The sequence below is a fragment of the Pelophylax lessonae genome (genome assembly GCF_965119305.1).
Source record: "Pelophylax lessonae genome assembly, chromosome: 6".
Taxonomy (NCBI): domain Eukaryota; kingdom Metazoa; phylum Chordata; class Amphibia; order Anura; family Ranidae; genus Pelophylax; species Pelophylax lessonae.
The window spans coordinates 189,566,165-189,583,753 of NC_138773.1; the positions used below are offsets into that span (position 1 = coordinate 189,566,165).

General features: G+C 42.5%; 1 protein-coding gene across 1 annotated transcript in view; it reads left to right on the top strand.

Annotated features, from left to right (window-relative positions):
• LOC309558694 (caspase-8-like) overlaps positions 1-17,589 on the top strand; it is a 156,328-nt gene that overhangs the window by 3,991 nt on the left and 134,748 nt on the right. The window contains exon 2 of the mRNA XM_082261752.1: positions 14,008-14,328. Coding sequence (XP_082117878.1) covers positions 14,024-14,328 — 305 coding nt within the window. The 5' untranslated portion in view covers positions 14,008-14,023. The remainder of the gene's footprint in view (positions 1-14,007; positions 14,329-17,589) is intronic.

Consider the following 17,589-nt stretch of genomic DNA (forward strand, 5'->3'; position numbering starts at 1 on the left):
AGGGGTGACAGTGAGGAGGGGTAGAAAGGGACAAGGCAAGGAGGCCGGTCCTGGGCTGGAGCACCCCAATAGATATGCCCGTTGCGTGATGTTGGGGAAACCAGTCAGGGACCAGCATTGCTGGAGCAGAGCGACGCCCCTAGCTGCCAGGAGAAGAACTCCTCCAGTGAGGCCGGGAGAAAGGGAAAGGAAAGACAGGTGCTGGTGGTAGGGGACTCAATTATTAGAAGGACAGACAGTGAAATCTGTCACAAAGACCATGAGCGCCGAACAGTCTGTTGTTTACCGGGTGCTCGGGTTCGGCACATCGCGGATCGGGTGGACAGATTATTGGGTGGGGCTGGGGTAGACCCAGCTGTCATGGTACACCTGGGTACCAATGACATAGGCAGAGGAAGATGGAGAGTCCTAAACTATTTCAGGGACTTAGGAGCTAAGTTGAGGACTAGGACCTCCAAGGTAGTATTTTCAGAAATACTACCTGTACCTCGAGTCACACCAGAGAGGCAGCGGGAGACTAGGGAAGTTAACAAGTGGCTGAGGAGCTGGTGTAGTAAGGAGGGTTTCGGGTTCCTGGAGAACTGGGCCGACTTCTCAGTCGGCCACCGGCTCTTTGGTAGGGACGGATTGCACCTAAATGGGGAGGGTGCAGCCGTACTGGGTGAGAAGATGGCCGAAAAGTTAGAGGGGCTTTTAAACTAGGTGATGGGGGGGAGGGTACAGATGTAGAATTAGCCAGTGGAAAGCAAGATTCAGAGGGCACAAATGGGGGCATTAGCAGTAGGGTGTTCGGAGCTCCTAAACCCAGGGGGGTATGGGGAAAAATCAAGAGAGCAGCCTAAAAACATCAAATGAGGATATATGTAACCGGTCAAAATTAAGAGGTTTATATACCAATGCCAGAACCCTGGCCAACAAGATGGGAGAGCTGGAGCTGCTGATGTTTGAGGAGGACTTAGATTTTGTGGGGATAACAGAGACTTGGTTTGACAGCTCTCATGACTGGATGGCGACCATTCAGGGGTATTCCCTTTATCGCAGAGATAGAGAAGGTAAAAAAGGGGAGGGGTATGTCTGTATATTAAGAACAGTGTACAGGTAAATATGAGGGATGATATTAATAATGGAGCTATGGATGAGGCAGAATCCCTATGGGTAGAGCTTCAAAGGGAAGGCACGGCGGGGAAGGTAATATTGGGCGTATGCTATAGGCCCCCCAAACAGAGGGAGGAGGGGGAGGCGGACCTCATTTTACAGATAGGATTGCCAGCAAGGATGGGAAATGTCATTATAATGGGGGACTTTAATTATCCAGATATAGACTGGGCAGAAGGAACCGCACACTCAGCCAAGGCTCGGCAGTTCCTAAATGTTTTGCAGGACAATTTCATGGGTCAGATGGTGAATGCACCGACAAGAAACAATGCGGTACCTGACCTACTGATTACCAATACAGACCTGCTCACGGATATAGAAATACGGGGCAACTTCGGAAACAGTGACCATAGGTCAATAAGTTTCAGTATTAATTACAGTAATAGGAAACACAAGGGTAATATAAGGACACTGAATTTCAAAAGAGCCAATTTCCCAAAACTGCGCTCTCTGCTAGAAAATATCAAATGGGATAGAACCCTGGGAACAAAGAACACGGAGGAAAAATGGGAGTGCTTCAAGAGCATACTTAACAAGGGGATTGGCCAGTGCATTCCAAAGGGAAATACATTTAAAAGAGCTAAACTAAACCCTGGGTGGCTAAACTCCAACATAAAAATGCATATTAGTGCTAAAGAAAAGGCCTTAAAAAAATACAAGACTAAGGGGTCATTGGCAGCATTCAAGCATTACAAAGAGTGCAATAAGAAATGTAAAGACGAAATCAGGACGGCTAAAATAGAACACGAGAGACATATAGCGGAGGAGAGTAAAAAGAACAACACAAAATTCTTTAAGTATATAAACAGTAAGAAAGCGATGCCAGAACACATTGGCCCCATAAAAGATGACAAAGGAAATATGGCCACTGAGGACAGAGAAAAGGCAGAAGTGTTAAATAATTTCTTCTCTTCAGTCCTCACAAAAGAATCGGGGGGCTACACTAACCCAGCTTGTAAGGCCAAACTAAATAATACACATCAGGAAGTGCCGCCATGGCTAACAGAAGATAGACTTAGAACTAAACTAGAGAAACTTAACATAAATAAATCACCGGGACCGAATGGCTTGCACCCGAGGGTTCTTAACCCCGCTAGCGGTATCCCCGAGCGTGACTCGGGGTAGGAATTTTCTGCTATTATCGGTATCCCCGAGTCACGCTCGGGGTGAATGGCAGAGCTATGCAGACAGCGCAGCGGAGCGTCTCTTACCTTATCCTGGCGATCCAGCGATGAGCTCTCATTGCTGTGACCGCCAGCCGAGATCTCCGCCGCTCGTCTGTCGGTAGGAGGACTTCCTAGTTCCGTTCCCTGCAGCAGCAATGCTGCATGGGAGCGGAACTAGGGAGGGAAATTAAAAAAAAAAAAAACGTTGCACAAAACACATAACACATTTTATATTATATATATGCATATATATATATATATATATATATACACACATATATATATAATATATAACGCATGAATTATAATCTAATCAATAATATAATTTTATTATATATATTATATATTATATAACAAAATTATATTATTGATTTGATTATAATTCACGCGTTTGTGTTTCAAATTTATCACATCTGGGATGTCTACTAGAGTCTTGTTTTGGTCAGGTTTAAGTCAGTAATTACTAAGAATTGTAGGCCTATAATACATAACGCCAAATTTCCATGAAAAGAATTGTACCGCTTTTGGTACAGAATTCCTGACAGAATCATACCGCCAGGGAGGTTAAAGAGCTCAGCCAGGTGATTGCCAGACCATTATTCTTGATCTTTAAGGATAGTTTACAGACGGGTATGGTGCCAGCTGATTGGAAAAAAGCCAACGTGGTACCAATATTTAAAAAGGGGCCGAGATATATCCCGGGTAACTATAGGCCGGTCAGCCTAACATCAGTAGTCTGCAAGATTTTGGAGGGGATGTTAAGGGACCACATACAAGACTTTAGTAATGAAAATGGTATTATTAGTAGTAATCAGCATGGATTCATGAAAAATCGTTCTTGCCAAACCCATCTATTAACCTTCTACGATGAAGTGAGCTGCCACCTAGATAAAGGTAAGCCTGTGGATGTGGTGTATCTGGACTTTGCAAAGGCCTTTGACACCGTTCCCCACAAACGCTTACTGTTCAAACTAAGGAAGGTAGGTATGGACCATAAGGTGAGTACCTGGATAGAGAACTGGCTCCAGTGGAGAGTCCAGAGGGTGGTGGTTAATGGGGAGTACTCAGATTGGGCGGGTGTGGAAAGTGGGGTCCCCCAGGGTTCTGTCCTGGAACCAATCCTGTTTAATTTATTCATAAATGATCTAGAGGAGGGGATATCTAGTGCAATCTCAGTATTTGCGGATGATACTAAACTAAGCATGCCGATATCTTCTATGCAGGATGTGGAAACCTTACAAGCAGACCTGAACAAAATAATGGGGTGGGCAACTACATGGCAGATGAGGTTTAATGTTGAAAAATGTAAAGTAATGCACTTGGGTGCCAGAAACCAGAAAGCAAGCTACTCACTAGGGGGGGACCTCTGGGTGAGTCTAGGATGGAAAAGGACCTGGGGGTACTGGTAGACAACAGGCTTGGCAGTGGCATGCAATGCCAAGCCGCTGCAAGCAAAGCCAACAAAATACTGGGATGCATAAAAAAGGGGATTCACTCCAGAAATAAAGAGATTATTCTCCCACTCTACAAGACTGTGGTCCAGCCACATCTGGAGTAAGCTGTCCAGTTCTGGGCACCGGTCCTCAGGAAGGATGTGCTGGAACTGGAAAGAGTCCAGAGAAGGGCAACAAAAATAATTAGGGGAATGGAGGACATCAGCTATGAGGAAAGACTACAAGCACTGAACTTATTCTCTCTGGAGAAGAGACGATTGAGGGGGGATATGATATCAATGTACAAATACTGTACTGGCGACCCTAGCATAAGGAACAAACTATTCAGAGAAAGGGAATACAATAAGACATGTGGCCACTCACTAAGACTAGAGGAAAGGCGGTTTAACCTTAAGGTACGTAAGGGGTTCTTCACTGTAAGAGCGGTAAGGATGTGGAATTCTCTTCCACAAGCAGTGGTATCAGCAGGGAGCATTGATAGTTTCAAAAAACTATTAGATGGGCACCTTAAAGACCACAACATACAGGGGTATACAATGTACAGTTAACAGCAAACACACACACACATCATAGGTTGAACTGGATGGACTGATGTCTTTTTTCAACCTCACTAACTATGTAACTATGTAAATGATAGACATACATGTATAGACTCATCACCTTCCAAATAATACCCCCTCACAAATTGCAAAATCATATTCATAGATAATAAAAGACACTTCTGCACACCCCTTCACAAATACAACTAGACCCCCTTAATACCCCTTCACAAAAATGTTCTCCCCCCCTTCCACCCCAGATAATATCAGATTCCTGTATCCACAGCCCAGATAACAACAGACTTCCTGTACCCTCCCACTAGAAGATAATACCAAAATCCCTGTAGACCCTGTTCTTAGATAACACTAGATCTCTAGACCCCCAAATTCCAGATAACACCAGAACCACTGTATCTCTTACTCTTATATAACACCAGGCCCCCGATTCCCCCAATTCAAGTTAACACCAGACCTCCCTATGCCCCCCACTCCTAGATAACACCAAATTTACTATACCCCCACTCCTAATAACACCAGACCCCCTATACCCCCCACTCCTAGATACCTGACCCCTATACCCCCCACTCTTAGATAACACCAGACTCCCTATACCCCCACTCTTAGATAACACCAGATCCATTATACTCCCCACTCCTAGATATCACCAGACCTCCCTATGCCCCCCACTCCTAGATAACACCAAAATTACTATACCCCCACTCCCTAATAACACCTGACCCCTATACCCCCCACTTTTAGATAACATCAGACTCCCTATACCCCCACTCTTAGATAACACCAGATCCATTATACTCCCCACTCCTAGATAATGCCAGACCATATGCCCCCCATCAGACCCCCTTCACTCCTAGATAATACATAACTCCCTGTACAGAGCCTCCTCTCCGTCATCAGGGATCTCCTTCCAGGTGCCAGGCTCTGGCCTGATCTCCTCCCCAGAGCTTGTAGGTGACATTGCAGGCCTCACGGGAGGGGGGGGGGGGGAGATGGCTCAGTCAGCAAGTGCTGCAAATGCTCCACTAGTTGCTGGTTCAGTATCCGGCCCCCCTTCCTGATTGAGGTGGTGGGGATCACATCGTTCCACTGTCCCGGGAGGCTTGGTGGGGGCCATGAAGTCCAGGTTGTCATTAGTAACTGGGCCACTGTCTCCTAGCAACCACTGCCCCTCTGTCCTCCCAGCTCCACCCCTGAATGGTTAGTCAGCCCCTGGTGCTCGTATAGGGAGATTCTGATATCTTGGGGGGGTCTGTAAGGGGGGGGGGGGCTGCAGACTGCTGATCTAATGGTTGCTCGTCAACCTTTGGATCAGCAGTCAGCACCGCCCCTCAGAGACCCCCATTAGCTCACAGTCCCCTTAAATCAGTGCTCCCCCTTCCTTAGAGACCTCCAGAGATCAGAGTGCCCCCCCTTTTATCGGGACCCCTGCCTTCTTTGAGATCTCCAATTAGATTGCCTTACCGGCAGGACAAAGCAGCCACTGCAAGCAAAGAACTGTGAGAGCCAGAGCTGGGAGGTGCAGCGGCCGCATGGCTGTTTTTCCTCCCACTATGCATTGTGTTTGTGTGTGTGTGTTGTCGGGGTTATTGGGGGTTGATTAAAATAATAATAGAAAAAAAAGAAAAATGATTTAAAAGCCATGTATATTCATATTATGCATAAAAGGTTCTGAACAGGACAGGATCCATCTTGTTTTTAAGGTGAAACAAAGTTCATATATACTTGTTAAACAAAATGTCTCTCACAGGCTTACAAAGGGTCTATGGTTTCAACAGAGATCTTTGTATTTCTATGTAATCGTAAATAAGATCCCTTTTGACATCTCGATCAGATAAAACTTAGTCAGTCTGACGCTATGTTAAGGGGGATATCTCAGTCTGTCTATAAGTATATAACAATGGACAATACCCCAGTATATTCTAGCAGACATTTAAAGATGAACCATATAAGTTTTTATAGAAAACATCATCATATGTAAGATGTATATTAACGATAATACATTGTATTCTTATTAATATAGAAGTGTGAACTTGATACTTATATAATATTAGATATATAATATATATATATATATATATAAGTATACTTTTCTATGATGTGTAAGGACTTGTGCGTCTTAAAAACAAATTACTTCATGTTAAGGCATGTGGTAGGAGTGTTTATATAAGGATTGCTTTGGACTGGTTTAGTGCTCAAGGTGTCGTAAATATTCCCAAACCTAGACTATATCTGACAGCCCTTTGGCATGGTCAAATAAGTAATTGCTTTTCACTAGCCGACAGGTCAATAGGTCATCAGATAACAAATTGTTTTAATTATGTTAAATACAAAATCTAATGAACGGTACAATACTGCCCTCTGGAGACGAAATACCAGGTGCAGTCTTGAGATAATTTGAGATATTCCAATATAAAAATATTATATTGTGTTAAATAATATAATTATTGAAATGGCATTACTTGCCAAGATGAATGATGGAAATACAGGTGGACATTTATGTATGTACTGGTAGTCTGGACAAAGTTTTATGTTGTGTTATATGATTAATCTTACATATAGAGAAATAATCCTTATTTTATTATACCAAGTTTTGGGTTAATTATCAAAAGAGGTGTGTCTCTGACCTCATCAGTTTAGGTATAGAATATCCCGACCAATGGGATAATGTTTCATCCCTCTGGGTTTTACTTATGGTAATTTTTATAGCTCTTTGTTCTTACCATATAAAAGACCAACCCAGATATGAGAGAGACAACACTTTACACTACTGACAACACACCTCACACTTACACCACACACGCTATTACATTTTTCAATAGACTCATGCAGACATACTCCCTGATCCACATCATTCATCTGAAACTTGGAGGAAACTCCTCCCTCACTGGCATCCATCTTAGGACTCTGGTAACACCATCTTAAGTGTGGTAATTATGCCTTGCTGTATTATTTGATTTTATTCAACAATTGTTTATTCTTTCCTTATATGTTTTATATTGCATATTTAAGGGTAATGAGATTACAATCCCAGCCGTATAAGCCATGGTATATTTTTCTCTAAAAAGCTGATTTTTGTTTTTATACATTTTTATTAATATCAGATTCAGTGCATTATTTGCAATTTTAAGTCTTCCGTTTTGCATGGCTTATTCTCATTCCTTCTGCAGTGGAATGACTTTGGGCTATGTGATTCGCAGACCATTGTAGTCTGTTTATATAGAACATTAGTTTATGGCTTATACTATACCTGGGAAGAAATGGTAATCTTGCTTTTACTTTGGTTTCACTTTCACTTTGTTTTAGTTTCACTTTGTTTTACTTTCACTTTCATTATTGAGCTAAACATCACATTGCATTGATTATTTGAAGTTAGTATTTTTATGTAGAGTTATTTTTGTGTCACTTCTTGTTTGATCATATATTGTGTTTGCATGTCTTGAGAATAAATATTTTTATATATATTCCACGCTGTAGACTGTACTCACTAAGATTGGTATATGCTTTTAAAAAGAAATTAATCAATTAAAAAGAATTCACGACATTGATTTATGGCAATAGGTGAAGACTCTCCTTTTTCACAGATCTTTGCTTATTAACCATAAATAAATACACTGCTATATTCAGAGCAGTATAAATATTCTGACATAATTAAGTACGAGCGCAAGATATTTATTATATAAATATTCTTACAGTGTGTACAGTGGCAAAGGTGTGTCATTGCTTGCTAGAACACAGGTGGTCCTAGCAACCAGTTACTGCAGAGGAGATTATCAAGGCGGGTTGAGGGAGAGGCACTGGATGGGGACATGGAGAACAGAATGCAGAAATCACAGGAAGGCGCTGCTGACAGGAATCCTTCCTGAGTTGAGGATACCCCACTGAGTGAATCGCAGTGCTAGAACATGCTCCGGCACTGACTTCATCTCCAGGGACCTCTCATGGGACCCCTACTGGCCCGTGCCCTCGGGCTGTGCCTGTGTGTACAAAAGGCCCGTCCAGCCATCAATCTGCTATAGGCTGAGAAGGAAGAGATTAAGGTGCAAACTGACTAAAAATGCAATCAAGAAATATACAAATTGTGCAAAATCTAAAATAATTTAAAATAAAATATAGTTTATAAATTATCAATGAAGTCCAATATATGGAAATAGTTCATATATATAAATTCATAAAAGTATAAAAGTGATAGTCCAAATAAAGAAAAAATAATAGCTTTTATCCCAAGTTGGAAACCCGAAAAGCTTGAGTTAATCCACCTCATGTGCAGGAAAGAGATCACAAGCTGCTTACTAGAAAGCAATGTCCATAAAATTATAAATGGCCAAAACGCTGGCACCCTGACTGACCTTATGTTCATCTTGAGACAGGGGAGCGTTTATTTAAGACACCAGATTCCGAGTTTGGCACACATTTTGCGAGTGGTTAGTGTAGTGACAGGTTCCCTGTCTGTCAGGGAGAGTGTTCGGTAGAGTTAAGGAAAGGTTCTGGAGGAGTAGGGATAGTGCAGGGACTACGTCTTTCCTCTGTTTAAGAAGCCTCTCATTTGGGAGTGAACCAGCCAGGCCGCATTCCCACTCCTTGTTGCCGAAGCTGTTGGGCACTCCTTTCGTTTTCGTACGTGGCTCAGGTTGGCTGTGCCTACCTGTCGGGCCTAATTGTGCATTAATGTTGGAATTTTCTTAAAGTGGTACTAAACCCAGAACCTGCATTTACTATATCTGGTCTCCCACAGTACACATGGAAATGCAATTATTTTAGTAAATATAAGCTGCTAAATACCTTTCTTCATCAGCAGTTAGAGCAGTTGTGATTTCTATGAGTGTCTGGTTATAGCTTGTAAGAGGAGTTTTCATTCTCCCACCATTGTCCTATGAGAATGCAGGATCCCTGACCCTCTGTCTGGACAGTGCTGATTGGCCCTGTGCTGTGTTGATCACATGCACTCTCCCAAGAAAAGAAAAAATTCTCTAGCAATACACACCAAACTTAACATGTGCAGACTGTCCCCTGGCTCTGTAAATTTCAGGAAATATATTACATAGTTACATAGTAGGTGAGGTTGAATAAAGACAATAGTCCATCCAGTTCAACCTGTGTAGGTGTGTGTGGCTGTAATCATCTCACATACCCCTGAATGCTCTGATCCTTGAGATGTAAGTCTAAGAGTCTTTTGAAAGCCACCATACTTCCCGCAGCAACCACCTCTTGTGGTAGAGAATTCCACAATCTTGTTTCCCTAACAGTAAAGAACCCCCCACGTTGCCTGAGGTTAAAACGCTTCTCCTCTAATCGCATTGTATGCCCTCGAGTCCTCATGCAATCCCTTCGAATGAACAGCTTTTTTTCTAAAGTCAGTGGAAGAAGGAGGTGATCAGAGAAGACAGGATCAAACAGCCTTTTTACACAATGCAGAGGATTAACGCCTTAGGTTCCAGAGTGAGTATATTAAGCATGCTTTACTGCATATACAGACTGATTTTACTCTTGTGGGTTTAGTAACAGTTTAATACACTGTTCTTATTAACCTCGGGATCTGTGTGATCACTGCTTACCAACACATCACACTGCACCCTACTCACACTTGGCGGTAGTCGACATGAAATGCCCCATTTTGCAGCTTGTGCAGATAGAGGAGTGCGGGCAACCATGGCGCCACTAGGAGCAGCCTTTGCTTTAGTGACCAAATGCAAGGGGTCCAACATCTCTCTATCAGAGTGGGAAGAGAGACTAAAGAGTGCTGCCCACCTGCATCAGGTCCCCACTCGGCTGATCGCAGAGCTCCCCATTTATTCGCTATAAGATGCTGCCTACTGAGCGGTGATGGTGCTACTGAAAGTCTTGCGGGCTAGCCTAGAACAAACTGTAGTGTGGCTGGAAGGCGTGTTTGGGGAGAACATGACAGTGCCGGAAATAAAACGCAGGTTTTTTGTCTTTGGAAAATCTTTGGAAGTGGCTAAAGAAGGAGACGTACATGGCTGTGCTGAAATAGGCGCCCCAGACAAGTTGTTGCAGAACCAGTTTGTGGGAATAATGAAGGCTGGCCCTGTTAGGAGAGCTTGTTACAGGAAAGACTAAGGCCTTCCTTTACTTTCCACCGCCATGACAAAGAGACACAAACCACTTTACGTAAGAGAGTCTTCCCTTCTGCCGGCTATGCAGACTGCCATTACGGAGTTAACCAAGAGTATGGCATCCATGCAGCAAGAAATGTTTACGTCCAAACAAGAGTTAGCTCACCTCACGAAACCCTCTACAGAGGGACCCGGACGGAGACAGGAAATGCTGGCTGTGCAGTCACTATAGGCATTTAGCTAAGTGTTGTGGCCAGTCCGAGCACAAGAATGCCCCAAGGCTGCAGGTAAACTATAGCTTCCCAGGGCAGAGGGTCTATGTTCGGAAACAGAACCACAAAGTCCCAAAAGACTTTGAGTAAATAGAGGCTCTAGTGAATGCTGGCAAGAACCAAACAGATGGGAAGGTGCCTGTGGGGCTGTAGCTTGCAGGGCTGCGGCTTGCGGGCTGTGTGGCTCAATGTGACTCAGGCTTTCTCCATTTAGGAAGCCTCCCATTTGAGTGTGGACCGGCCAGGCCACATTCCCACTCTTTGTTGCAGAAGCTGTCGTAGTTAACACTCTGCTGCTACGGTTTTTGTAAGTGGCTTTGGTCAGCTGTGCCTACCCGCCGGGCCTAATTTTGCATTATTGGAGCTTTCTTATTTACCTCGGCGTCCGTGTAATCACTGCTTGCCGACACACCATGCTGCAATTTGTTCATATGCTACAGGTGTGTAGCTTACATGTATGTAGTTAACACTCTGCTGCTACGGTTTTTGTAAGTGGCTTTGGTCAGCTGTGCCTACCCGCCGGGCCTAATTTTGCATTATTGGAACTTTCTCATTTACCTCAGCCTCTGTGTAATCACTGCTTGCCGACACACCACGCTGCAATTTGTTCATATGCTACAGGTGTGTATCTGATGGATATGCAGACATTCAGAGCAGATGACAGGATATTACACTTCAAATCAAAGCTCAACTCAAAAAAGGAAGAAAGCCTCATAATGTAACCCACATATTCAAATGTTATTAACGTGCACTTACATTAAGAAGCTAGAGTAACTGCACAAAGAAGTACCAAGTGGCCAACCTCCCCTCACCTCTCTAATCCGCATAGACACAGTCGTACTGTGGGGAAAGGTAACAAAAGCCGGCAGCTCACTCAAGAACACTCTCTCTCCTGAATCAGTGAAGATCAGTGGATAAAGCTGTAAAGCTTGAGAGACCTGGGAACTGCGGGATATGTAATTTCTTCACAGCAAGTGTCAGTTCTCAGACTATAGACAGAGGCCCTGCATCAATCTGTGCACTGCCATGCCACATGTTTGAACACACTCTGCTATAGGCAATGCGTACAGGGCAACAAATGACAAATGACACCATGAAATTAGGATCAATGTACTGACTCATATGCAGGTGAAAGGTGCAAGTAGAAAGGGTTATAAAGAATGTATGCTGGCAGTAAAGACTTAAGCACTATAGATAGCCTATAGTACTTTGCCCCAATATATACAGAGCCTTGAAAACGTATTCATGCCTCTTATAATTTTCCACATTTTGTCATGTTACAACCAAAAACGTAAATGCATTTTATTGGGATTTTATGTGATAGGCCAACACAAAGGGGCACATAATTGTGAAGTAGAAAAAAAAATGATAAATGGTTTTCAAAATGTTTTACAAATAAATATGAAAAGTGTGGTGTGCCTTTGTATTCAGCCCCCCCTGTCACAATACTTTGTAGAACCACCTTTTGCTGCAATTACAGCTGCAAGTCTTTTTGTGTATGTCTCTCTACCAGCATTGCCCATCTAGAGAGTGACATTTTTGCCCATTCTTCTTTACAAAATAGCTCAAGCTCTGTCAGATTGGATGAAGAGCATCTGGGAACAGCAATTTTCAAGTTTTAGATTTTCAGTTGGATTTAGGTCTGGACTTTGACTGGGCCATTCTAACACATGAATAATATGCTTTGATTTAAACCATTCCATTGTAGCTCTGGCTGTATGTTTAGGGTCATTGTCCTGCTGGAAGGTGACCTTTGCCCCAGTGTTAAGTCTTTTGCAGACTCTAACAGGTTTTCTTCTAAGATTGCCCTGTATTTGGCTCCATCCATCACCCCCATTAACTCTGACCAGCTTCCCTGTCCATGCTAAAGAAAAGCATCCACACAATATGATAGAGCCACCACCATGTTTCATGGTGGGAATGGTGTGTTCAGGTTGATGTACAGTGTTCGTTTTCCGCCACACATAGCGTTTTGCTTTTAGGCCAAAAAGTTCAATTTTGGTCTCTTCTGACCAGTGCACCCTCTTCGACATGTTTGCTATGTCCCCCACATGGCTTTTTGCAAACTGCAAAATTTGACTTCCTATGGCTTTCTCTCAATAATGGCTTTTTTCTTGCCACTCTTCCATAAAGGCCAGATTTGTGGAGTGCACAACTAATAGTTGTCCTGTGGACAGATTCTCCCACCTGAGCTGTGGATCTCTGCAGCTCCTCCAGAGTTACCATGGGCCTCTGGCTGCTTTTCTGAATAATGCTCTCCTTGCCTGGCCTGTCAGTTTAGGTGGGCGGCCATGTCTTGGTAGGTTTGCAGTTGTGCCATACTCTTTCCATTTTCAGAGGATGGATTGAACAGTCCTCCGTGAGATGTTCAAAGCTTGGGAATTTTTTTTTATAACCTAACCCTGCTTTAAACTTCTACACAACTTTATCCCTGACCTGTCTGGTGTGTTCCTTGGCCTTCGTGATGCTGTTTGTTCACTGGCTGGCCATACATGTTCAATTATCTTGTATAATTGTCCATTAGATTTACCTTAAACAATGTAGTGCAAGGCCCTGCCAAATTGGATACAACTGAAAGTTCTTTAGTTTTGACCTCATATTATATGGTTTTGGTAAATCTAAAGGAAAATTGTACAAGAAAATTGAACAATTTATGCCCACCCTAAGGTTCTCCAACAATCCTCCAAGGGCTTTACAGAACAGCTGAATTTATACTGAGATTAAATTACACACAAAAGGACTTTATTTACTAATTATGTGATTTCTGAAGGCAATTGATTTCACTAAATTTTAGTTAGGGGTATCAGAGTAAAGGGGGCTGAAAACCAATGCACGCCTTACTTTTCAGATATTTATTTGTAAAACATTTTGAAAACCATTTATCATTTTCCTTCCACTTCACAATTATGTGCCACTTTGTGTTGGTCTATCACATAAAATCCCAATATCATACATTTCAATTTTTTGTTGTAACATGACAAAATGTGGAAAATGTCAAGGGGTATAAATACTTTTTTCAAGGCACAGTATGTTGCACTTAAAAGAAGCTGGTGATTTACATTTTTGTTAAGTTTTACATTTTCTTCATTTTATGAACCATAAATGGATTTTATTGTTAGGAATGTTAATCCTTGTGCTGATTTTTACATACAGTACCTATAAAAATATGAAGTTTTTGTCCAGAATGCAGAGCAATGTCTATAATCAAAGTCATTGGCTCTTCCGGGGCACTCTTTATTGAGTCTATTTGATTATTTTATGAAAGTCATATCATTTGAGGCAAAATGTGCATCACTAAAGATTAATTCAAATTTACAAAATTTTTTTCACAGTCACAGCCTACTGAAAATGAATCAAGGTCTACAAACCAAGCTGCTAAATATTGCTGAGGCCCTTGATGATCAGGCTGTGAAAGAGTTGGTATTTTTGTGCGGAGACAACATAAAGGCTATAAAAAAGCGAGACATAGATGACGCCCAATCGCTCTTTGAGCATCTGCAGGAAAAAGCTCTGGTGTCAGAGAAGGACCTATCATTTCTAAAAGAGATTCTCTGCAAGATAGGCAGAAATGACATCCTAACAAAACATCTGTCAATGACTCCGGAGGAACTAGCACAACTTCAAAAATCTCGAAGGCACATTTCTCCTTACAGGTAAGACAAAGCTGCATTCTTCTTGCTATCTATTTTATGGAAACAGTACTGCATAACTGTTCATGTTGTTTTCAAATTCTATAAAACTACAGCAAAATAAAATTGTTACTGCTTTCATAGACATGTTAACAGTCCTGGAATAATTAAAGTGGAAGAAAACTCAAATTATTCTAAAAAAAATGTCCCCTCCCCCTCTTCCTACCTATTCTGCATACACTGTATAAAAATTATGTATATGCTTACCTATTTTCAATCCAATCTGGTCATGTGATCCAGCAGCACGGGCTCCCCTGTGTCAGTAAGTGGCTGCTGCAGGGGAGAGAAAGGAGCACCGACAACGGCTGGGCTATGTTATCCTATGGGTGACATGACTATTTCTGGAATTCCCAGCCATTGTCGAGTGCCAGGGGAGCCAGAGCTGCTGAATTACATGTTCAGACCAGATTTTAAAAAGTGTAAGCATACAGATCTGTTTTATACAGGGTATTCAGGATGGGTAGGAAGAGGGGGAGGGAAAGTATTTAAGAAAAGTTGGGGTTAGGCCTTACTACCACTTTAAAGTGTACAGTATGTTTTTGTAATGTTACAAATGTAGCACTACCCTCATAGCAGCCGCTGATTTTAACAAATTCTTCCCCAAACAATGCAGAGGCTACCAATTCCACAGGCAACGGTTCATTCACTCTATTAATCAGTCTAGGGCAGTGATGGCGAACCTTGGCACCCCAGATTTTTTGGAACTACATTTCCCATGATGCTCAAGTACGCTGCAGAGTGCATGAGCATCATAGGAAATGTAGTTCCAAAACATCTGGGGTACCAAGATTCACCATCACTGGTCTAGGGGATGTCTTTTTAGAATTTATTGCTTGTAGAACTTATAACAGGAGAGAGATTGAGGTGGTGTGGGATACTCCAAAAATTGCTGACTTGTAACAGGGGAGGACACACTTCACTAGGTGAGACTTCCTTGAACAGACTTTACCCATAAAATGTCACACAAATATAATGTCAATAAATCACATGAAGTGAGAAATTAATAGTATACCATCTAAAGTGCCCCAGTGCTGTGAATATTAATAAATAACTACATTCCAATAAATATATAAAAGTGGATAATGAATCACAAATGTGATAATAAGTGATCTGGTGCAAATAGTGATGGGGTATGACCAAAGATCTATAAATAAATAATGTAAACAATGGCAATTAAATAAATAAGTGTATCATCAAAACATCAGTGCAAGTATAAATAAAAGTGCAAGTATAAATATTAATAGTCCATGCAGTATCCAAAAGCCGAGTGGTTAATAGGTGATGGTGTTGTTCCTAAGTGCTGAGAAGCCAGGCGAAGTAGGGGCGCTCGTGGTCCCTCTAATAATAAATGCACTCACCAGAAGCAATTACCCCACACAGGGGTATCTCGCCAGAGTATTAAGGTAGAGAAATCTCTCTATCAACTGGGGTGGATCAGGGATGAGAAACTCGATAGCCAGGGTGGATGATCCTTTAATATACTGCTGCCCATGTAACTTCGGTCCTTAATTTGTGTTGTGATCCCCACAGAGGATAAAGAAGGAAGGGTCAGATAGTGTGATACGGTTTTATATAGCAGTTTTATTGATAATAAAGTGCAGGGTACTAAAACAGTAGAAAATCCCAAGCGCTGTAATGCTGCATGTCCGGTGTTCCGTGAGAATTACCTACCCCGTGAGAAAAACCTACCCTGGCAGTGCGCATGCTCACAGCCCCTAGTGCGCATGCGCACTAGTATGAAATGATGATTCTTCCGTGAAAAAAACCTACCATCGCGGCGGGTAAATGAAAACAGCTGTGCTGCAATATGAGTAAGCTCCGCTCCTGTCCCTGTCACTTCCCTGATCTTGTCTACTAAATATAAAAGCGGCTCTCGGCTCCGTGATTAATGTTGTCATACACCCGCCGCCGGTTTTATTTTTAGTAGCCGAGACCAGGGAAATGTCAGGGATAGCAGCGGAGATGACTCATATTTCTGGCGAGCTGTTTTAATGTAAACCGCCGCGTTACAGACACTTTTGTACACCGGAAGTGACGAGGGGTAGGTTTTTCTCACGGGTAGGTAATTCTCACGGAACACCTGAACGCGGTTTGCGTTCCAAATGCCGAAAACCGGAAGTGACATAATGGCGCTGATTAGTAGTAGTAGCAGTATATTTAAGGATCATCCACCCTGGCTATCGAGTTTCTCATCCCAGATCTACCCCAGTTGATAGAGAGATTTCTCTACCTTAATACTCTGGCGAGATACCCCTGTGGGGTGATTGCTTCTGGTGAGTGCATTTGTTGTTAGAGGGACCACGAGCGCCCCTACCTCACCTGGCTTCTCATTCCTTTGGAACAACACCATCACCTATTTACCACTCGGCTTTTGGACATCTGCATGGACTATTATTATTTATACTTGCACTGATGTTTTGATGATACACTTATTTATTTAATTGCCATTGTTACATTATTTATTAAGCCCCCGTTCACACTGGGGCGACCTGTATTTATTTTTATTTTTTTTTACACTGTTGCTTTACATTTTTTTTTATCACTTTTATTGCTGTTACAAGGTATGTAAACATCCTTGTGACAGCAATAGGCATATGACAGGTACTCTTTATGATGGGATCTGGGATCAACAAGACCCCAAATCCCTCATTTGTACTAAAAAGAATTCAAAATGGCAGGATAGGCATTTTTAAATACTTTTGATTTTCAAAAAATGGAGCCATTGACAGATAGGTAAACCGAAAGTAATGGTTTACCTTAGCGGAGACCCGATCAAAGCCGATTCAAGCTTTGTATGGGTCTCCGACTAGCCGGTGGACGTGCTGGCTAGTAGCTTGAATCACCCGATGGGACAGGAGAACCCAAGAGAGCTGCAAAAGGTGGTGGGAGAGGGACGTCCCCTCCCGCTGCTTGTAATAGCAAGCTAGTTAGCCACTCTGATTGCTATTACAAGAAAGCTGACCATCTGCTCTAAAAAATGGTACCGGGTTGATGCCTCCCAGTACAACCACTTGAAGTCAAATGAAGTACCAGGTACACAATATGGCGGCAAGTGGTTAAGCCAGAAACAAAGGGAAGGGCCAGAACTGAGACCCTGTAAGAGCTGTCTCAGAGAGAGAGCTACTGCTGGCACAACAAAAGTAGAACAACACATAGGCACTAGGATCCTGAGCTCAGATCAGTACTCTCAATGTCCCAGGCAGTTACACATCTTCCAAGTTTCAC